Below are 23165 nucleotides of genomic sequence, written 5' to 3'. Positions count from 1 at the left end.
CTCCCACCTTCTCATCTTCCTGTATTTACCCTCAAGGGAAATGCCCCGGTACCATGCTGACACAGCCTGATTTGTTGTTGCGTTATTTTTTTTTTTAAATCACCACGTAAACTCTTGGGAGAGGTGAAATTAAAGGCTCAGCAAGTTTTGACCCGCTGAAAGGGGAAAGAAATAATTTCAGAGAGGAAACAACTTCTGAAAGAGCTGACAGAGCCTCTCCCGGCCCAACCAGACAAAACCCCCCAAACCCTCTGACCTGCACAGATGGGAAGTTCTCCGTGGACACCCCACCCCGGCTGAGGAGTAACAAACTATTTTAAGTAACTTACATTGCAACACCTCCTACAGCAATAAGACACCAGACCAGACAAAAGACCCTGTAAATGTAAAAAAAAAAAACAATAACCAAACCCAAAAGCGCGGCAGCAGCGGTGACGCCGGCCCAGCCGGGGCCGCTGGAGCCCCGTTCACCCGCTCTCACGGCGCCGGGCGCTTGTGGGAGCCTTCACCGGCCCCGGCCCCGGCCCCGGCCCCGGCCCCGGCCCCGGGCGGCCGCAAGGCCGCTCCCGCCGCCGCCATCCCGCCCCGGCCTCGGGCACCGCCGCCGCCTCTGGGGGTCGGTGGCGTCACTTCCGCCGCGGCGCGCTCTGCTTCCGGCGGCGCTGCGGCGGGCGGGGCGAGGAGGCGCGGGGCTGCCGCTGCCATGTCCGCTGCGGGACGCGCTCCCGGGCCCGGCTCCGGAGCCGCCTCTCGGTAAGAGCCCGCTGAGGGAGGCCCGGCGGGACGTGGCCTCCCCCGCCCTGAGCGCGCATCCCCCTGCGCTGCTCTGTCGCATTGGGCCGGGCCGGGGCCCAGCGGGCCCGACCTCGGCGGCGGCGGGGACGACGCGTGTGTAAAGTGTGGCCCCCCCCCCGCCCCCAGCATAGGCCTGGGCCTGGGGAGGCGTCGAGGGGCGGGAGCGGCGGTGCTGGGTGAGACCCCGGAGCACGGCGGGGTGTTCCTCGCAGCCCCGGTGCCTCAGGCCGTGCTGGGGGTGCGTGGAGGAGCTGGGAAAGAGCCAAGCGGTGCAGAAAGACACCGCCTGGGTCCCTTAGCTCAGCTCGGGTGATGGGGAGCGGCTTGTGCGAGGTAACCGGGGAAAAGAACCCCCTCTGGATAGCTGGGGCTGTGCCCAGGGCTGGGTGGGTTGTTCACAGGGCCAGCAGCAGCAGGAGCTTCAGCTCAGGGCAGCCCCGCTCCAACGCCTTTGCAAAGAGACGTTTAAACACATCTACACTTGTTAGTCCTTGGTTGGGTTTAGTCGCTCGCACTGGAGCTTGTGCAGGCAGGTCCAAGAGGACGTGTTTGGGCTCGGCAGGGCCATGATCAGTTGGGCTTCACAAGCTGTGTTGGACCCAGGTTGGCGCTGCTGGACGTTCCTGGTTCTGGGAAGGCTGCGCAGAGTTGCTGAAGCTTTCTGTGGAGCCAGCTCGAGCGCAGCATGCCTTATGAGTTTGGTTTCTGCGCTGCGTGGTGTGAGTAAATTGTTTCCAGACTAGAGCTGGTCCTTGATGCAGCGTAGCTGTAGTAATTCAGATGGGGCGTCATACGAAAAAGTGTTGGTGGACTTTGCTTTCGATATGGAGCTAGCTCTGCGTCTGCTTCTGTGATGCACTTAATCTGTAGTATTCCAACTGGTAATTAAAAGTTAACCATACTGATTAAGATAAGATTTTTACAATTACCATTATCTGCCTCTGTTGTTTGGTTTCCTTCAATTTTGTCTGTTGCGGATTATCTTAAATTCAAGGTAATGAATATGATAGGTTTTGTTGAGCATCATGGCAATTCACGTGCCTCAAATAACTGTTTTCATAATTAGCTTCTTGTAAAAGTGCATAAAGATAGTGGCTTCCTCAACCTGCAAAACTACTGACCTATCACACTGCACCTATCATGGTTTAGGTTTTTGCTTACAACCTAACTTCGTACTTGTGGAGTTCTGCAATCCAGTTTTTGCCATGAAAACAGTGATACGCAGGTACTTTCTCACTGCCCTGTGTCTAAAAGGTAGCCAAGGTCACGGTCTCACAGTTTGCAAGCCATTGGAATCACTGCACAGTGTCTTCCTGCAGCTTTCGCTTTCCTCGCAGCGCTTCTGTCCTGCCTCAGCGGCAGTTATGGCACCGTGGTAACTGTGTATTGTTGGGTTGTGTGACAGATTGGACTGAAAAACTGTCCCTTCTTCATCATAAATGTATGCAATAGCTGTAATAACTCCTGAGTAATCGGTGACTTTGGAAGGATTTATTGCTGCTCAAAGCTTTGCCCTGTAAATGTCCAGATGTTGAATGAGTTTTCAGTCAAATATGTCAGCGTACACTTTATTAAACGGGTTTCCATGTTTTGTGTTAATGGGTTGGAGTACCTCTACAGCGGATTAATGGACGATTTCCTAGCTTTCGTGTAGCAAAGGGTAGTTACATATGACTAAAAATAAAACAGGATAAAATATACCGAAATATTTTAATTGAATGAAAAGCGTAGCAAATAGTGTGTTCCCACGTGCATGTTATGCATAAAGATTCAAGGCTTAAAGCAGATAATATGTCATTGTGGACATGAGTAACTCAGTGCCTGTATTCTTAGTTACCAGAAATAGGATTATTTTTTTTTCCCTCCCTGCAAGACTGTGTTCTTGTTTTTTTTTTTTTTTCTAGAAAATGGATGTTTGTTAAAACTTGTAGTGGGTTTGCAAAACCCTGTGATCAAAAAAGGAGCTGTCAGGATGGAGATGTGCAGGACTTTTTTGAGGCCTTAAATGGAATCGTGTCAGGATTAAACAACTGGTATTTTCTGTATGATCTTGCACCAGCAGTGTCTACAGACAGCTCACCTCCAGACAGCATTGTCTCTTGCAGCAGCTCCTGAGTGTTTTTGTCACCTAAACCATGACCAGTGGCACACGCTGGTTAGTCTTGAGTTGAGGAAGGTCTTTTTCAGCTTTTTCATGCTTTGTATTATTCTTAATTTATTCTCTTTCATCTTAATCTGTTGGGTAGTTTTTCCTTTAGTTGGTTAAAGGGCAGCAAAACAAGCATCTCCTCAGCAGTGGCCCCTCTCTAGCCGTGATTCAAGGATAGTTCATGCGGATGCTGTGACTGGAGGCACTCCAGTACCTGAGGATATAACTTCAAATCTTTTCTTCTTGCAGCTGCCTCTAGAGCTTCAGTGAAGGTGGTGCTGCAAGGGGTCAGATCTCCTAAAGCATGACCCAAACCCGGTGTCTAGGAGAGTGCTGTGGGCAGAAAACAGAGCATGTCATAGCGGGTTCTTCACTGTATGGTGTCATTTTGATCCACACCACGCCAGTCACTGCTGTCTTGTCTTTTCCAGGTTGTCACCGATCAGTCCCATAACTGAACAATATAACTAGAAAACAAGCTTTGTATTTAGAAAAATAATTGAGTATTGTGATGAAGCTGATTTGGAACTTTTTCCATCTCTTAGATAAACTCTTGAGGTTAAAGGTATGGCTAGTCTGGTTTCAGAGGTGATTGAACAGTTCTTCAGAAAGTGAGTCTCTCCTGAGTTGAAACCTGTCTACAGAGCTGTTCTCACATGCCAAGAGCTTCCGTCCGAGCCTTGAAGTTTGCGTTGTTTGTGTTTGAATACTGACAGTCCTGTTTGGGAACAAAACATAAAGTGTGTGGCAGCCTTAAACCTTGGGTGATGGTTCATATTTCTAAAAATATCGTCCTATCATATGTAATTCCTGTCTGAAGATTTTACAAATCAGTCTCATACTAATGTCTTTTCTGTGACAACTTTTTTGCCTTATTCTGTTCGAGAGAGCTTAAGAAATTCTTCCTTAAACATGACTGATTTAAGATGATCGGGGAGAAAAATGTGTATTCAGGACGAGGATCATTTGAAAAAGTAAGTGATCAATTATTCTTCAGAGCAGAAGAGAAAGTGGCAGCTGTTTTCAAAACCACGTGGAAGTATTCTGAAGTAGGCTCGATCACTGGTTTCCTATCAAAATTTCCCCATGCTGCTCTTTTGGTGAAGTCATAGCTGTTCTCATATACCCACTGGGGAAAATACTGTCACAGAAAACAACCCTGTTGGTTCAAGGCTTTGAAGTTTAGCATAGAAGTCTGGTCCCATTTGGAGTACATCTGAAGTTTTGTTTAATACCTTTGTAAGAGCTCTTGAAATTTCAGAAGCCATTGCCTTGATTATGCTGTGTACTTAAAATCCCCATTTCCTGTCCATCCTGAACTTTTGGGGTACAGTGAGAGGAGGTGGCTTTTCTAGAAGATAAAGGGACTCAAAGATAGATAGAATGATAGAATGGTTTGGGTTGGAAGGGACCTTCAAGACCATCTAGTTCCAACCCCCTGCCACGGGCAGGGACACCTTCCACTAGACCAGGTTGCTCCAAGCCCCATCCAACCTGGCCTTGAACACTGCCAGGGAGGGGGCAGCCACAGCTTCTCTGGGCAACCTGGGCCAGGGTCTCACAACCCTCACAGCAAAGAATTTCTTCCTAATATCTCATCTCAATCTCCCCTCTTTCAGTTTAAAACCGTTCCCCCTTGTCCTATCACTCCATGCCCTTGTAAAAAGCCCCTCTCCAGCTTTCCTGTAGCCCCTTCAGGTACTGGAAAGCTGCTAGAAGGTCTCCCCGGAGCCTTCTCTTCTCCAGGCTGAACAGCCCCAACTCTCTCAGCCTGCCTCCACAGCAGAGGGGCTCCAGCCCTCTGAGCATCTCCGTGGCCTCCTCTGGACTCGCTCCAACAGCTCCGTGTCCTTCTTATGTTGGGCGCCCCAGAGCTGGACGCAGCACTGCAGGGGGGGTCTCAGGAGAGCGGAGCAGAGGGGCAGAATCCCCTCCCTCAACCTGCTGGCCACGCTGCTGAGGATGTAGCCCAGGACACGGGTGGCTTTCTGGGCTGTGACACATTGCTGGCTCATGGTGAGCTTCTCGTCAACCATCACCTGAAGTCCTTCTCCTCAGGGCTGCTCTCAATCCATTCTCTGCCCAGCCTGTGTTTGTGCTTGGGATTGCCCCGACCCACGTGCAGGACCTTGCACTTGGCCTTATTGAACTTCATGCGGTTTGCACAGGCCCAGCTCTCAAGCCTGTCAAGGTCAAGATGACAGGGACTACTTTTTTTCTTGAGTAGCTTAGCTGGTATTCTGGAGAACTATAGAGACACATAAGGTTTAATTCTTCTTTTTCTACTGTATCTTTTTTTTTTTCTATCCAGTCGTTAGCTCTCATGCCAAACCTGCTGCTGCGTTGACCTTTCTGAATATGAGGAAAAATGAATTCTTCTGGCTTAAAAGAGAAAAATAAAGTTACAAAATACTCGCTCTTGCCTGACCTGAAGAAAGCCAAAAAGTCCCCATGAGTCAATGATACCACTGCTCTCAGCATTTTTAAATAAGATAGCAAAAGTAGTTTCACAATCCTCTGAATTATTAATCTGTGTAGTAGCTTTCCAGGACCTAAAGAATTTAACTTCATGCTGAAGAAAAAACAGCACCAAGTTGTTGAGTAAGTTTCTCTAATGTCTGAATGAAATGACCTTTTTTGTGGATGCTGTTATAAAAAACATACATAATTGGTCTTTCTGAAAGTGTTAGTTCTCATTGAACTCCTCCCAGAACCCACTGTATGTCACACAGCTTCTTTTTCCAATGAGGGAAGTAAAAAGTGGACGAGTTCAGAAGAGTTTTTGGCAGACTCCATTCGCTGGAACAGGCCTGAGTCACAAATGAACAGCCCGGTGGGGAATTTCTTGATGTTGACAGATTTTGGAGCTAAAAGGCAGCAGAAAATACTGTGGCTGTTGTTTCTCAAAGGTTACATGTTACATATGGTGAGCAAGAAGATAGTAATTCCTAGGGCTCTCGTTAGCCTGAAGGCATGTGTCATCCTGCGGGTTCTGCCGAAACTCCAGTTGTGTAAGTCGCTCGCCCGGCTTCCCTGGGGATAGGCACGTGCAGATGAGTTGTGCCCCTGTCCCAGTTGTCGAGTAAAACTGGTTGTAACTTAGCAGAGTGTAGAGTTATACAGTCTTTGGTTACATCTGCGGTAGTTTGCAGGATGTGATTTGCTTTGCAACTGGTGTCAGCTAAAATTAAAATGCACGATATTATCACTTGCCACAACTCAACTAGTTACAGATATCTTAGTAGAACGATGACCTGCTCATTCGTCTGTCCACATTCATTTTGTTTTAGATTTTCTGCAGTCGTCAGAAACTTCAGAACACACAGAACTGGTTTTGCTGTGGATATATTTGTTGTCTGGTTAGGGATTAATTCTGAATGACAAGGCCTGAAGAGAATGTATTTATAGCAATGAAGATATCTTCATAACCTTGTTTCCTTCTGGAAATACGCAACACTTGCACATACCAGAAGGTTAGAGGACCTGGTTTATGTGATGCCTGAAGCCGTGTAATTCATTCTGTTTTGTTTTGTTTTGTTTGTTTTTTAAGTATTGACCAGAGAAGAAAACACACACACACACGCACTGTGGAAGGGTACGGACACAAGGTTTGAGTCTCTTCTTGTGACCACAGTTGTGTGAACGCTGAAGTCTCATGCTTTTCTTTATCTCCCCTCCTCTTTTTTTTTTTTTTTTCCTTCTTAAAAGCTGTAACTCAGGAAATGCAGTAAGTTTAAAGAAACAAAAACCAAACCAAAAAAAAACCCCAAAACCCCTTGGTGGCTCTCCATCAACCCCTGTTGACTGTGTTGTTGCTCTTTGTAATATGTGTAGTTGCCATTTGACTGAAGCTGGTAAAATAGTCCAGCTGAGACCCCTCTGGATCAAGAACAATCTCGAACAAGGCTGCTTCTGTTATTAAAAGGTCAGACCTTTCCGCTGTGTTTCCTTTGTCCATAGCTCTGGTATGTGTCATCCTACTCCTTCAGGGCCTTCACATGATTTTCTGTGTATGTAGCAGAAGCTGAAGGTGCATTTGGCGATCCTGTGGTGTTGCTGCTTGTGAAGGTACCCAGAAGCTCACTAGTTGCAACAGTGAGTAGTAACCCACATTGGGTTACTGAATGCACTGCTTTTCTATGCTTAGAAGAAGGCTTAGAAGAATGCAGGGAGCAAAAGCTATCTTGCTTTATAGTGAAGAAAAAGTGTCAAGTAGAACAGGTCCAAAGACTGAACGCTTATGTCACCACAGTTTTGTTGTCTACAGGTATGGTTTTGTTTTCTGGAGAAGAGAGTTGTTGATTGGAATAAGTCATTGTTTTTAGAAGTTAATATATTTGAGTACTCTTGAACTGAAAATATTTTGTAGGGGCTAAATATAAAAAGTTATGTAATGACTAGACTGACGGTTAGATAATTCAAATAAATAATGGCATGGAAGAGGAAAAAGGAAATGGGGATAGATGGAAGGACAACAGGGAAGAGAAAGGAAATATGAATCTGTTTTTTACTGTGAGAGTTTTGTTGTCCTGGCTGCGATATCATTTGAGGCTTGTGTAGAAACTGTGTACTATTTTTGTGCGTTTGAATGTAGCTTTTTTACTGATTGTCCTAGTCTGGAGAATAGGTAAGCTAGAAGCACTCATAGTAAATAAAATAACAGCCTCTTTTTATAAAAAAATAATACACGATATACTCAGGGTCAGCTCAGAGACTCTGAGGTTGCAGTAAGTTCATCACTGGTAGCACAGATTAATTATGATTCATACTGAAGAGGACCTGAACTAACATGAAAGAAGAAGAGAATCAGGAGAAGTGGGACCTTTAGGGTAGATTTGGAAAAAAAGTCATCATTTCTTTGCCAAAATTGTACCTAGCAGAGGAGGTGATGCTTCCATTTGTGAGATGTTAATTCTTATTTGAAACTTGACTGACCTGCCAAGAGCAGAGAGGGAAAAGGATTTTGCCAGTGAGCTGCAGCAGGAAGCAGTGAATCTTTTACCACCTAAGTCTGCATTTATTTGATACCTGTTGATAGGACTGTAATGCCAATTGTAAGTTTTGGGGTTGTTGAATCCCCAATGGAACGTGTTCGTTCTTGTTTTCCGTGATTCGTGACACAATAGTGTTAACTAGTTGTAGATATTGTAAACATATCAATTATTTTATGTGTGATTAGGGATGTTCTTTTTGATGGTGGTTATGAGGAGCTAACCCACGGTTACGCTATCCGTGCTGTAACAGGCGTCTCTGAGATAGGGTGGAAGGAAACTTGCCCTGGGATGCGGTAATCACAGAATCACAGAATCACAGAACGTTAGGGATTAGAAGGGACCTCGAAAGATCACCTAGTCCAATCCCCCTGCCGGAGCAGGATTACCTGGATCACATCACACAGGAACGCGTCCAGGCGGGTTTTGAATGTCTCCAGAGAAGGAGACTCCACAACCTCTCTGGGCAGCCTGTGCCAGTGTTTGGTTACCCTCAATGTAAAGAAGTTTTTCCTCATATTTATGTGGAACCTCCTGTGTTCCAGCTTGCACCCATTGCCCCTTGTCCTGTCAAGGGATGTCACTGAGAAGAGCCTGGCTCCATCCTCATGACACTTGCCCTTTACATATTTATAAACATTAATGAGGTCACCCCTCAGTCTCCTCTTCTCCAAGCTACGGAGACCCAGCTCCCTCAGCCTCTTCTAAGGGAGATGTTCCACTCCCTTAATCATCTTTGTGGCTCTGTGCTGGACTCTCTCTATCAGTTCCCTGTCCTTCTTGAACTGAGGGGCCCAGAACTGGACACAATATTCCAGATGCGGCCTCACCAGGGCAGAGTAGAGGGGGAGGAGAACCTCTCTTGACCTGCTAACCACAGCCCTTCTAATACACCCCAGGATGCCATTGGCCTTCTTGGCCACAAGGGCACACTGCTGGCTCATGGTCATCCTGTTGTCCACTAGGACCCCAGGTCCCTTTCCCCTATGCTGCTCTCCAACAGCTCTGTCCCCAACTTGTACTGGTACATGGGGTTGTTCTTGCCCAGATGCAGGACTCTACACTTGCCCTTGTTATATTTCATTAAATTTCTCCCTGCCCGACTCTCCAGCTTGTCCAGGTCTCTCTGAATGGCAGCACAGCCTTCTGGTGTGTCATTTGTGTCATCAGCGAACTTGCTGACAGTGCACTCTAATCCCTCATCCAAGTCATTAATGAATATATTGAATAGAACTGGTCCCAGTACCGACCCTTGAGGGACTCCGCTAGACACAGGCCTCCAATTGGACTCTGTCCCATTGACCACCACTCTCTGGCTTCTTTCCTTCAGCCCGTTCACAATCCACCTCACTACCCGATCATCCAGACCACACTTCCTCAGTTTAGCTGCGAGGATGCTGTGGGAGACCGTGTCAAACGCTTTACTGAAATCGAGATAGCCGGGGTATCAGCTGGACAGAATGGTGGGGTAGGGTGTGTAGTGGGAGACGAGCCCTGTGCGTGAAGGATTTTTATAAAGGGTAACAGCGTTAGAGAGAGAGGAAAAGAGAAGTGCTATTGGGACTGTAGGGGTGGAAATCCCAGTATACCACTAGGATTATACTGGCAACCCTGGACCAGGACGGTGATAGTGATCAGGAGCTAGTTTGGGAGAGTTCTAGTGGGAGCTTTTAAGTACCTGGACAGAGACCAGTTCTGTGGCTCGTCAGGAGGCAGAGAGAACGCTCTTCTAACTCAATACATGACGGCTTCTTGCAGCAACCAAGTTTAAACCGACAAGAGAAGCTGCTTTTCGGAGCGGTGTGGTGCATAGGGCTTTAAGCTAGTAGTGGGACAGCTTATAGCAACCACAGCACAATTAGATATAACTGAGGACAGCAGACAAAAATAAATCCAGCACATGGATAATCAATTTCATCAAATTAAAACACATAAAAATGAATGAAGTAGATTAAAAATCCCCCAAACCATAAACTGATCTGCTTAAAAAGTGAGCAGCCTACAGGGAGCTCAGAGGCTGTTTAAAAAATACTGTGTCAGAAGCCAAGATACACCGTTTGAAAGCAAACAAATTGGTCACCCCCAAAAAATCCCTGCATGGCTCAATGGGAAAGCTAAAAAGCCATCATGGGGAAAGGATGAGCATTTAATGGAAAGCGTGCCAGGAGAGAACAGGAAAATCTGTAGCATGGCAGGTGAGATGTAAAAGGAGAATTAAAAAGGGTGAAAAGGAAGTTGAAGAGCACTTTGCAGAGGAGGCTCAAACCAGTAGTAATACATTCCCTAAATCCATCAAGAACAGGAATCCAGATAGTGATTGGGTGGGACTGCTGGTGGTGGAATGGGCACCTGGGGACTGGAGCATCTCTCTTAGGAGGAGAGGCTGAGGGAGCTGGGGCTGTTGAGCCTGGAGAAGAGCAGACTGAGGGGGGATCTTATCAATGCTCACAAATACCTTAGGGGTGAGTGTCAAGAGGAGGGGGCCAGACTCTTCTCAGTGGTGCCCAGTGACAGGACAAGGGGCAACGGGCACAAACTGAAACGTGGGAAGTTCCGTCTCAATATGAAGAAAAACTTCTTTACTTTGAGGGTGCCAGAGCCCTGGCACAGGCTACCCAGGGAGGGGGGGAGTCTCCTTCTCTGGAGATATTCAAAACCCGCCTGGACACGACCCTGTGCAACGTACTCTGGGTGACCCTGCCTTAGCAGGGGGTTGGACTGGGTGATCTCCAGACGTCCCTTCCAACCCCAGCCACTCTGTGATTCTGTAACTGCAAAGCTCAGTGAATTCCTTGTGTCACTGTTGCTGCTAAAGATGATGTGCTCTAGAGGACATCTGGGGAATACCATACAGGTGGCTGACTTCCAGCAGCAGTGAGATGATTGAGAGTTATAAAGGACAAAGTTGCTGCTTACTGGAAAATACAGTCCATTGGAAAAGAGTCAGCGTGGCTTCTGTAAAGGGAAATTCCACCTTGTTCATGTACTGGAGTTCTGCAAGTACATGGATAGAGGGAAGCAACAGGTATAATCAATTTTTCAGAAAACCTGTGACGAAAGTTGTGTTAAAGCAGGAAGGTTTCCCCAAGCTTGGAGGAGAGGTTCTCTATCAATGGGAAGCTCCTGAAAGCCATAGATCTACAGAAAGATGTGGACCGCAGGGGACTTTATGAGTTAGCCTACTTCAGTCTCCTGCTCACAGGATGTAGATTGCTCAGGGTCTTGTCCACCAGGGTTTTGAAAATGTGCAAGGGTGGACATTTCACCACCCCTGTGGGTCACTCTTCCAGCGCAGTCCACTCACACAGTGAAGGAACTTTTCCTTAAGTTGAACTGGAATTTTCCTTTTTGCAATTTGTTACCGTTACCTCTTTCTCTAGGCATTTGAGATGAGCCTGGCTGTGTCTTTTCTATGGTATCTTCTTGGCCTCGCTTGAGAGAAGCCTTACTTGCTGCCAGGGCTTTTGGCTGACTCGTGTCGAACTTCTTGTCCACCAGGATCTCCAGTTTCTTTTCTGCAGAACTGCGACCTCTCAGTTTGTTCCCAGCCTGTCCTGTTGCATGAGGCTGCTCCATCCCTCGGGCAGCAGGTAGCACTTGCCCTTGTTGAACTTCACGAGGTTCCTGCCTGCCCGCTTCTCCAGCATGTCACCATCCATCTGAATGGCAGTTCTGCTTTTCATGCGTTTGGACTGCACTCCCCAGTCTGGTCTTACCCACAGACTTTTTGAAGGGCTGTTCTGTCCCGTTGCACTGGTCAAGATGAAGATGTTAATGTATTGTGTCCACCGTCAGCTCTTGTAGGTAGCTTTTGTTACCAGCCACTAGTTAGATTGTAGACCTGTAATCCCAGTCCTTTGAACCTGACAGTCCAGACAGTTTTTCATCCAGCATGTAGTCTGTCTGTAGTTTATACCTGCCTGGTGTGGCTGCTGAAGGACTCTGCATTACTAAAATCGAGATACAGAATATTTACAGCTCTCTTCTTCCACAGAGCCAATCATTTCAGCAGAAAGGGCAGTCAGGTTGGCCAGGCACCATTTGCCTTCGATGGATCCTTGCTGGTTGTTCCCAATTGCTTTCTTGTCCTTCATGTGTGTGGGAATGGTCTCCACATCGTTTTGCTCCACAGTCCCCTGAGACACTGAGGCAAGTCTGACTGGCCTGTATCTGCCTTATTGCTTGTCTTGAAGGTGACATTTGCCCTTTTATAGTCATCAGTCACCTCCCTGCATTGATAGGACCTTTCAAAAATTATAGAAAGCAGCTCCTTCATCATCCTATATGATCTTACAGACTTGTATACACCCAGTTTTCTTAAGGTGGTCTCTAACTTCATCTTTGTGTACCGCTGATAGTGTCTGGGAGCAGCGGGGACACGCTAGTCCCTAAGGGAAGGGATCTAAGTGTGGTAGGAAGGCAGGCAGCAGCAGGGGCCTCACCAGCAAGGGTACGGTGCCTCAGGACCCATGGGGTGAGCAGGGCAAGCCAGGAAATGGCAGGTAGCTGGGTTAAGGCAAGAGCCTGGGTTGGCAGACGGATCCACGATGAGGCAGCTTTGAGGACAAGCTGAGAAGTCAAGTGTGTAGCTCAGGCAGGTGCCAAAGGTGAGAGCCGCAGCTTAGAAGCGGCTCCCAAGGCAGGGAGTGGTGACCTTCGCTGAAGCCTCCAGTGGAGCGTTCTGGAAAAGCTGTCCCCAGGGTCACCAGCTGTACTGTCTTGGCCCTGAGCTCAGGTAACCAAACCCCCAGGAGGGTGGATATTTGCTGGGGCCCCTGGCAGGTGGAACGTTCTTCCTCCAAGCCTTGCCACGAGGCACAAGGACATGGGAGGCCTGAGAGCAGACCTTGACGGTAAAGCCTGAAGCAAGGAAGACATTGAATACCGCAGCCTTTCCTGTGTCCTTGGTCCGTTGATTGCCTGCCCTGCTCAGCAGCCAGCCAACGGTTTTCTTGTTTTTTTTGCTGCCAGTGTGCCCACAGGAGCCCTAGAAGCCCTTCTTGTTGCCCTTTGCATCCCCTGCCAGATTTAAGCCAGCCAAGCTTCTGATCTCTGCATGCTTCATCAGTTCTGGTGAATTCCTCACATGTATCTGGTCTTTGCTTGACCTCCCAGGTGTTTCCTTTTTGAGCTCAGTCAGAAGTTCACTGTCCAGCCAAACTGTCCTCCTTCTGCATCTGCTCATTTTCCTGCGTGTTGGGATGGACTGTTCTCTTGTGCTTGGGGGAAGCTGTCCTTGAGGATCAGCCATCTCTCCTGGGCTGCATTGCTCCTTCAGGTCCTCCCATAGTACCGTACCTATCAGATCAGTCTGCTAAACAAGTTGTAATCTGGCTATTTATTTTGTTACTTGTCATTTTCGCTTCTCCTGGGATCTTGAACTTGTACCATGTCACATCACCACATAAAAAAATTCTCTTTGACGCATTGTGAGGCCTGACTTTTGTTTGCCCCACCATGTTGCCCCCACACTGGACACTGGGATGGTTGAAGTCCCTCTCTCAAACTGTGGTCTGCGATCACTAGGTTTCTTCAGGTGTTTAAGGATGGCTTCATTCACTTCTCGACAGAGGATCTGTAGCGGACATCCACCACAATATTCCCCCTTTTCTGGCTACCCTTCTTATTCTGACTGTGCAAGATCATTAGAGGTCTGTCCATCATCCCATTGCAGAGCTGGTTTGTCTGAGCATTTTTGTCACCATCTTACGTGTGCTATCTCCTGCTTTGTGGGTCTTCCCCAACAAACCTACTTAAAAGCCCTCTAACTCGATTAGTGTGCCCAGGGAGCAGAGGACAGGCCTTAGTGGTCACTTCAGAGACAGGAGAAGAGACAGTATCGTAGTACTGTTAATGTTGGTGCTTAGACTGGTTTTGTCCAGCATTTTCACCAGGGATCCAGAGAAATGAGTGACCAGTGAAATCTCCAAGTTTCCTGATGTTACTGAACTTCTGAGTCTTGAAAAGCCACACCAAAGGCAGAAGGATATCGCCAAACTGAGTGGCAGAAGAGCTTCAGTGTAGGTAAATTTATGAGAACTTAAAGTAATCAACATAAATATGGTCTAGATTGCTTTCCCTAAATTAAGGGTAATTCCTCTAGGGAAAAGCAATCTAAGACATACCTACATCAGGCTGAATTCAGAACAGGCAGTTACGACTCCAGGAGGAGACCCTGAGGCCAGTGATGGTTCACTGCAATAACTACTCAGTGTAAACGGCAGCCGAACAAAAAGCCAACAATGTTGGCTGTCGTTTGGAGGGGCGTTGAAAACAACAGAGACATCATTTTACTGCTCTGTAGTAAAGCTGTGGTTGCAGCCACAGCTTGTATACTTTGTGCAGCTCTGGTCACTGCGTCTCAAGAGGGAACAGGGAAGGGCAGAGCAGTGATCGCAGGGGATGGAGCAGATGCCTTACAGAGAGAAACTGAAGCCTGGGACTGATTTGGAGAGAAGATACAGCCAAGGTGTACAAAATCCTGAAGGCAGGGGACGTGCAGAAAGCGGAGCTGCTCACCCAGTCCTGTGGTACTAGGACTGAAGGCACTCGGCAACTCATTCGTGTAAGACAGCTGAGAAGTTCTTCATGCAGCGGGTCGTGAGCTGCCCCGGGAGGCCGGGGGAGCTGCGGACCGCAGCCCGTTTGGAGAGGGACGGACAAATTAATGGGAAGCAGGTCTGTGAGCAGATGCGGGAGGCTGAGGCAGGGATGTCCTCTCCACGGTCCCACCCTTGTGGCTGCTGGAGGGGCGTACAGGGGGTGGTGGAGCATGGCCAAGCTCTGCTGCTGTTGGAGATGACGCGCTGGACTGGGCTGTACGGAGCGTTTGTCTGACCCCGTGGGGTGTTTCAGTGCTCCCACCTCCCTCTGCCAGCAGGACTGGTACTGTGTGAAGCAAAGGGTGTAATAAATCTGCTTAGTTAAAAGCAGTGAGTAGCTGAGCATTGAACATCATTTAAACTGGTTTTTTTCCCAGTAAAAAATCTCAAATATCCAGTACTTTATTCTTTCTTTAATTTTTTTGAGCAGGTTACTCTAGCAACTGTTGTTGCTAAGACACAAATAGCTACAGATGTTCTCAGAACTGATTGCACCGTGATAAATACCATGGCTGCCTCTAATGCAAAATAACAAAAAAAATAAGTAAATTTACTGTAGTCACAACCTTTTTAATAAAATCGTGGTGAAAGTTGAGTACAGAAACAGTTTCTCTAATAGAACTATAGATTAATTTCCTGGTAGCCTCTGGTGGTAGCTGTATGACTTTTTGATATGTATTAGTGAAACCTTTTATTGAAAATAAAATTTAGAGCTGCGTGATGTAAATAATTTCTTTTTTTTGTGGTTAATGTGATGCAGATTTGCTGGCTGACTGACAGGGGATTAAAAATGTCAGTCTTTTGTTCAGGAGATTTCCTAATCTCTTTGAATGTGTCTGAAGTGGCTTCTAGAAATTAAAGGCAGTGTGCTCTGCTGTTTGAAAGTTTGTTTCTAAAAAGCTTTCAAGACAAACAGCGTTGGTTTTTTTCCTCCAGAACTGCAGCTCTAGAGATTTGCTACCCGGTGATGGGTTATCTGAAACACAAAAATGTATACGAGCCGCGGGGTACTGTGTGTTTTATCATTTGTGCTCTTCGGGGGAAATCTGTTAAGTCTCAGTGCAAGGTGAATCCTCGGGAACGGAGGAGGTAATCGACTTTTCTACTTTTCTTACATTTATGTGAATTACTGTGCTTTGTAACTAAAAGGTTAACAGCAGTTTTGTGTTCTTGTGCCACGTGAGCCTTGCGTGTTAGATCTATGCAGAAGAAATTGCCGACTTGTTTCTGGGCTCAGTGGGAGTTGTTTTTTCTCGAGGATGAAGTTGTTATTTCCAAATTTTCCTTTTGCGAAAACGGTTCTTTTCCCCATTAAAAATTTCCCTGTTGTGTTTCAAAATCAAATTGAACAGAATTGCATAAGAGCTGGGAAACCAAGCTGCGTGTGTGTCGTTGTTCAAGCGGAGTGAACTGCAGACAGAGTGAGCATTGATAGCCCTTCAAGGGTTTAAAAATAACATGAAAATTCCTATTAATGAAATAAGCATTGCTTAGGGTAAAACTATATTTGTATCGCCACATTTAATTATAGTCATTTTTCTCACTTTATAAATACTGCACAATTTTTTTTTCCATTTTAAGGTTATGAAATTTTAATCAAACCATGATTTTTCAATCTTCCCGTACTGTGTTTACAGGCTTGTCATGGCCACTCGTACCTTCAAAAATAGGGCATACAATCTGCCTTCCCCGTGACTTTAAAGTGTTTTATTCTGAGTCTTCCCCGGTTAATGAAGAACGGAGAGAGCGAGCAATAAACAATCCAGTGGATCTCACGGCAAAGGTTTCCTCTTTGTTGTTCTTCGCAGTATTTTGCGAATATCCGTGTGTGATGTGTGTGCGTATCTGGGTGTGCGGAGAGTGAGAAAAGGGATGAATAGCAGAGTGTAAATCTTTGCCATGAGATCCGCTGGATTTGTTAAAGATAGGAAATCAGCGGGCTGGGGTGTAGCACAGCTTTCATTCATTAGCTCCATTCTGTTTTTTTTTTTAAAGGGCTGCTCTCTGCTGCTGAGAAAGGAAAATAGAAAACTGTACTTAGAAAAGGGGTGGATTTAACAAAACAAAGCTTGAGATACGGTGCCTTGAAGCTGGATTTTAGAGGGATTTTTAAGAATTGTTTTGGAGAGCAAGAGTTGATTGTTAGAAAGTAGGATTCGGGGGTATCACAATTTGAAGTTAGAAACCCACGTTCCTTTTCCCTCTTTACCTCATTTGTATTTTCAAACACCGGCGTAACGCACCTATTCTCATCTGCTTGGCAGCCACGGGATGACTGTCGGATACGGAGTGTGCAGCCTTAATGTGATGTTTATAAATTCACTTGCGAGCACCATGGCGAGGAGATCGTTCATTGTGTTACTTGCAGGTCTGCTTGTGGAAGCAAATGATTTATATTAAGTACTTCATTCCTTAGCAGAGGAGGAAAGGCTGGAAGGGCCTCTTCTCTTCTGCTCACTCCTGCCTTTCTTTGCGTGTCACTGGAGTTTCATCAGCGTATTAAATACTGCAGTTCCCTTTTCTTTAAAGTATCCTTGAAGTATTTTGAGTTTGTATTCAGACTCACCAGACAGAACATTTTACACACCCAGGCATCTATGTACTCATTCATTTTGTTTGCATCATTGTGACAGCACAACCTCAGGAAGAATTTTCATTATCTTGTTTTTTGCCTCAAGGAATGAAAAATAAAGCTTAGTACACAAAATTGTTCCGTTCCTCACAACTCCTTAAGGGGCTGTTTTATTACACAGACCAAACTAGGCACCAGGCTGATGCTGTCATTTCCTGTGATCTGTAATTAAGCTGTTTAAAAACAAAACGGGAGATTCTTCAAAACTTTAGAGAATGCCTGTTTTTGCCAAATCCTCACAGAGGTGCCGGAGGAGCGGGCAGCGGGCTGGGTTTGCGTGCTCGGTGTAGGCAGAACGTTAGTTTGGCTCTGGTGAATACCAAGTTGGAAATATTTCAGCAGCTTGGCTGATGAAATGTTATCACCGTTGGATGTGGGAATGCTGAGATGTGGAGAAGGATAAAATTGTAAAGAAACTTTCCTGTGGAACAAGGAGGTTATATCCATACGCCTGCTCACACCCGGTGTGGAGGGGCACGGGTCGCTGCTGCTGTGGGAGATGGCTGATTTTGCCTGAAGGTTAAAACTTAAGTCATAAACCTTCAGAATAAAAAGCACTTGATAGCTGTGCAGTGCATAGTAACGTCAATATGTGTCTCTTCTCTCTTCACTTTTTGTATTTATTTTTTGGTGTGTTTTTAATTAAATTAAAAAAAAAAATCAGGGGGGTGGGATCCACCACATCCCACTGTGCCAAGTTCTGCTCTTCTCTGAATTAAACGATTTGGCACGTGGTGAGTGGCAAGGAGTAAAAGCATATTGCAAGGAAAAACCCTGCTCCGCTCGCGCGATGGTTTATATCGCTCGGGCTGCACTGTCCGATCCCCTGAGCACCCAGTAAAGCAGCAGCGGGACGGATTACTGTGAAATGCGCCACTGGAAAGTAAGGGGAGCTTAGACTCTTCTGCTGCTGCTTAATTCAGATATTCGTTGGTGTTCATGGTGAGGTGCTGGCCCTTGAGTAAATAAGGAGTGGAAATAACTGTGTAGATTACATTATTATGCATACAAAATATTTTATTTTAACTTTTCTGTGTAATAGATATAATTTCATTACCCTAACTAAGGCTTTGTTCTTAGGAAATAGTGGCTATTTTAAAGTAATATAAAACCATATTCAAACAGCTTTTTTTTAATCAGTATAATTACTGCTTGTTGGTTTTGTCACAGTAGCCTTGACTTTAATTATTTGCAGCTTGAGAGAAGAACTGTTCCTCAGCCAAAATATTATATTCAAAGCCAAGGCAGATGGGCTTGAAGAGAACAGAATGAAAGTAAATAGCAGCGTAGCCTGATTCTAAGAGGGGGTAGCTTTCAGAAATTATATCCGTAGTATCTAGTTCAGGAGAGTCTGATCAAGCTAGGCTTCGCATTTTAGGATTTTAAAAACAGGATTTAGTGCAAGAAACTGTACCTAGCCTGTCAGGGCTTTTAACAGGGAATGCCTGGCATCGCGATCTTGTGCAGAACAGAAGGCAGGCAACTGCCTGGTGCGATTCTGCAGCCCGTTCCTCTCCTTCGATGCCTTCTGTTTGGAAGTTGGGGTAATGTGTCTCCACAAATTGAGCAAGCAAAGTAAAAACAACATGCAAAACACCTGTGCTTGATCTTTTACATTGTTGGTGTTCTGTGCAGGAGTGAAACCAGGGTGGCTATTCAAAACAAGTCTAGATTAAATAAAAAATGTTGTTTAATTCACATGTTACAAAATAATTTTCGTCAGGTAAATAATGAAAACCACTCCATAAAGGGAAAAAAGTGTGGTACTTTTCTCGTTTTCAGAAGCATAACACTTGACACACATTTCTTTCATTGCTGCAACTCATTTCATGGCTTGTTGCACACTCGGTTACATTTTGTACTGGTTTTCTCATTCACAAGCCCAGTGGCCCACAGAAGGATTCTTCCTGCTTTTCAGACCTCCCTCACACACAGAGGGAAATATAAATAGATGGACAAAGTGACCAAACCCCAGCTGCCCCCAAAGCTGTTAATCACTGACTCTTGTTGTCTGAGGTTAGCAAGGGTCAGTTGCCGTTGGGAGGTGGTGGCTTTCCGTGGGACGGGGAGCAGGACCGACAGTGGTCCCTGTTCTCCTGCCTGGAGGTTGCGTTGGCACCCCCTGCCATGGGTGCAACTGCAGCAATTTGGACTCTCTCTGGAACTGAAGATATCAAAGATCTGCTTTGATAGAACTTCTGATGCGGTCACTTTGATGGTGACCAAATTGGTCAATTTGGACTCTCTGTGGAACTGAAGATATCGTAGATCTGCTTTGATAGAACTTCTGTTGCTGTCACTTATGTTTTTAAAATGTTCCATAATAGAAACTATGTGATAAGCTTATCTGAAGCACAGTTGCCTTGAATTTTATATGAGTTAAAAATCCAATTTTGAGATTTGAGATGCCACAAAAAGAATAATCAGTGTTGTTTATCTTCAGTTTTTAAAAATCGGCTTCATTCATGGCGAGCTGCTTGCTAAGTAAGATAATACACTGAGGTGGCTCAAGCTGAGCAGACGCAAGGTGCTGGGTTTGTTTGTTGGAAACCCAAGCCCTGGGCGGTGCATCCGTGCGTACCTCTCCCGGGGGAGGAGGCGGCTGACAGCACCCAGGGGTGCTCGGGGCTGGCCGGAGGGCAGGGTGTGCTGCCCGGGGGGTACGCCTGCCCGAGGGCTGGAGCCGGTCAGCCATGGTGGAGGGTGCTGTTAGGGAAACAGCGCGGCCGGAGCAGCTGCTCCCTGGATCCTTCGGCGCTGAAGCTGTGAGCAGCTTCGCTCAGCCTCTCCCTGCAGAAGGAGAGCAGCAGGCAGGTCCCCTCCCGGCCCCGCGCGCGGAGGTGACGGCAGGGAGAGGCTCTGGCCTCGCTCGTGGTCCAAGTGCTTTCCGTGCCTGGCCACACGAAGTCGTGTGGCTGCTCTACAGGAGAGCTTGGTGATGGGGTGGGTGAGACAGGTTGGAAGGCTGCAGAGCCGTATGTGTATCACTGTGACTTATGTCCTCTGGTTTGCCAGAGTGAAACGTAAATAAGATGGTAAAATTATGGTTTCATTTACTACGGCTGTCGCTCAAATACGTGCTGCCCCACTTGCATGCTCTGCCTGTTCCCCATCCTGCTGGCTCCCCCAGCATGGGGCTGTGTGAGACCAGAGCTGATCCCACCTCAAGCAGCTTTGCAGAAAGGTTGTGTTTGGGTCCCTCTTTTTTTCTTTTTTTTTTTCTTTGTTTTTCCTTAGAAGGTCAGATCCCAGATCCAGGCGGCTCTTCAGCCTCACAAGCTCTTTGGTGGCCGCAAAGGAAGGGGTGTCAAGCGAGCGAGAGTGGGTTGCTGGAGGTAAGGAGGGGCAGGAGCTCTTCCTTCAGCAGCAGCTTAAACTGTTTGTGGTGCAGGAGGTCTTTGCTGGAGAAAGACCCCGTCACTCCAGCTAGTCAGGGGTACCGGTTAAGTACATCCCTTGCACCCAGAAATGCACACGGCTTCTTGTTCTGCCTGCTTCTGCGTAACAACAGCGGCGAGCACTAGATCTTTGCGAGATGTCTTCTGCCCAGGCTGCTGTTTGTGGAGGTACAGAGTATTCTCTAGAAGAAAGCGTGAAGCCACCAGAGGTCAAGTTCTCACTTGCCATCTAGGCAAGCGGTTACGGCTCATCTGCTTTGGTTCAGTCATTTGCTTCCAGTGCTACGAGATGCCCTGCATATCTGGGAGGAGAGTTTTGTTCGCAAGCGTAACTAATGTATTCTGACGTGACTCGGGGAATCTTTCTGTCTTTCTAGTTATTTAGATCCTTCTCAAAAAAAAATTAAAGAACTGCTCACAGCTTTTAAACAAAGCATGGAATGGGGAGTTAGTGCTGTATGGATCGAAGTGTGATGTGAAGTCTTTTTCTGTACTGAAGAGTTTAGTTTGGGATTTTTCTAAGAAATTACACAATGAAACAGTGTCCAGTAACAGAAATGAAGGACAAGGGACAGGATGGGACCCGTTGGTATCAATTTCAAATATTCTCGCTGTTGGCCGTTGTATTCTGCGCCTCCTATTCGTAACCGTTGAATGCCACAGTTTCTCTTAAGTCTTCATTTTTTCTCTCTTATTCCTACAAAAAGTAAAAAGAAAATAAGCTTTTATATTTAAAATAAAATCGATTGATGGAGGAAAAGCTGGTATGGTGACAGTAGTGCTTTGTGTTGTATGCTTTCTTGTGTGTGGTGTGAATAGGGTCATTTCAAAAGAACCTGAGTTATTGAAAAGACTTATTGTAAATTCAGTTGATTTACAGTTAAGGCAATAAAGGTAAGTAGCTTTGCTTAGGGGAGGCAGCCTTGGAAAATACTCAGACCCTTAGTGAAATTTTACCCTGGCATATACGATACACCCTGGCATGTAAGACCTTTACCTGTCCTCAAATAGGGGAGAAGAAATCCTTTGTGTTTTCCTGGTTAATATGAAATTATTCCAGGCTGCAGAGCATCCCTCTGCTCGGCACGTGGTGCTGCGCCGCAGGCTGCCTGCACGTGCTCCCAGTTTAAGTAGGTCTGGCAGGGGCCAGGAGGGGGAAATAGCAGTTGTCTTGGGGACAAAGTTGTTTCTGTTAATGTGTTTAGTCACTTTGCACAGGGACGATTTCATGATACGGAGGTGCCTGAATGCTCCAGGCAGGATGGGAAAACAGAAAGGCAGAGAGGAAGGAGAGCCAGGGAAATGGCTGAGACTTACATTTCTGCTGCGATTTGCAGCAAAACTTCCATGGCTGTGGAGGCAGGAGTAGGTTGTGCCTCAGCACGGAAAGTCACTGCATTTAATTCCTTCCAAACGTCGAAGTGTTTTGCGGCATTTCTTCTAATTTCTGTACTCCGCTTAGCTCTGCTCTGTGTGCCATAGCGCACGGGTGCGTGTGGCAGAGAGGGCTCTGCTGGGACGGCAGAGCAGGCACCTGCTGGCTTTGGGTGCCGTTGGGATGGAGCTTGTGGGAAGAGGTTCGGGCTTGTTTTGAATAAACTGGCGCTGAGCTGAGAGGGTGAAAGAAGAGCAGTCGAACACGTAGGTCAGGCTGTTCATGAACGTTGGTTGGGCAGAGGGGGAAGCCGTGGAGGACGTGTGCTGTGGAAGACCCTTACCACCCGCCACAGTGTGCCTTATCTTTTGCCCAGCAAATTGCAAAAGTTAATAATATTGTGAAAGTAATCTGCAAAATGTCCTTTTCATGGTTCTAAAGCCCGGGGGTGGGGGGGTAGCAGCACTTTGGTATAGTATATAAGATCTCTATGCTAAATGCTACTGGATTAATTAGCTTCGAAAATAAAAATTCTTTTAAAAATTTTCATCAAACGTCTCTTTTTGAACCATGCAATTGAAATAATAAACTTGCTTTGTGAATTTGGCAATAAACAGTCCTGCATGCAAATACGTTTAGGTGTACAGGCTTGTCCTGATTTTTTTTTGTTATATAAATGTTCTAAATTAAAACAGGTTAGATTGAATCACTCTGTTTACTGACCTAGTAGACCAGACTTGATCGTTTAAAGTGTCTTTCAAATCATGATGCACGTGTCTGATTGATACATTAGCTTCTGTAGTCAGTATGGTACAAGTAAATGATGTAGAAATGTGCCACGTGCGTGAAAAAGTCTGCTCGTATCTTGAAGCTTAGAGCTAAATCCCTTGTTTATGAAATCTTTCCGTGTATAAATTTTGTCTTTTACTTGGGACATGGTAACATGAGTTTAGAAAGCTTGTGGGTGGAATATATAACAATTAATCTTCTCTGATAGCCTAAATGATAAGCCCCCCCAAAAGTACATAAAGCTATGGACTCCTTTTTTGACAGGCTTTGAAGACCGCCGAGGAACACACGATTTGAATCATTGAAGCATTAGAATAGTAATACCCATGGAAGAGCCACAAGACTTACCCGAACAACCAGTAAGTACATTTTAAAAGGCTAAAAATGAACATCTAAAACAAATTGGTGATCTCACAAATTCAGTATAAAGTTAT

General features: G+C 46.1%; 1 protein-coding gene across 2 annotated transcripts in view; it reads left to right on the top strand.

Annotated features, from left to right (window-relative positions):
• The first annotated feature begins 665 nt into the window (after window positions 1-665).
• The window catches only part of EYA3 (EYA transcriptional coactivator and phosphatase 3), a 64280-nt gene continuing 41780 nt past the window's right edge, over window positions 666-23165 (top strand). For both annotated transcript variants that reach the window (XM_068417617.1, XM_068417616.1), the window contains exons 1-2: window positions 666-753; window positions 22996-23090. In XM_068417617.1, coding sequence (XP_068273718.1) covers window positions 23058-23090 — 33 coding nt within the window. In that variant the 5' untranslated portion in view covers window positions 666-753; window positions 22996-23057. The remainder of the gene's footprint in view (window positions 754-22995; window positions 23091-23165) is intronic.

This window comes from Nyctibius grandis, chromosome 24 (assembly GCF_013368605.1).
Source record: "Nyctibius grandis isolate bNycGra1 chromosome 24, bNycGra1.pri, whole genome shotgun sequence".
Taxonomy (NCBI): Eukaryota; Metazoa; Chordata; class Aves; order Nyctibiiformes; family Nyctibiidae; genus Nyctibius; species Nyctibius grandis.
Note: the sequence above shows the minus strand (reverse complement) of the source record. Positions and strands in the feature narration are given on the sequence as shown.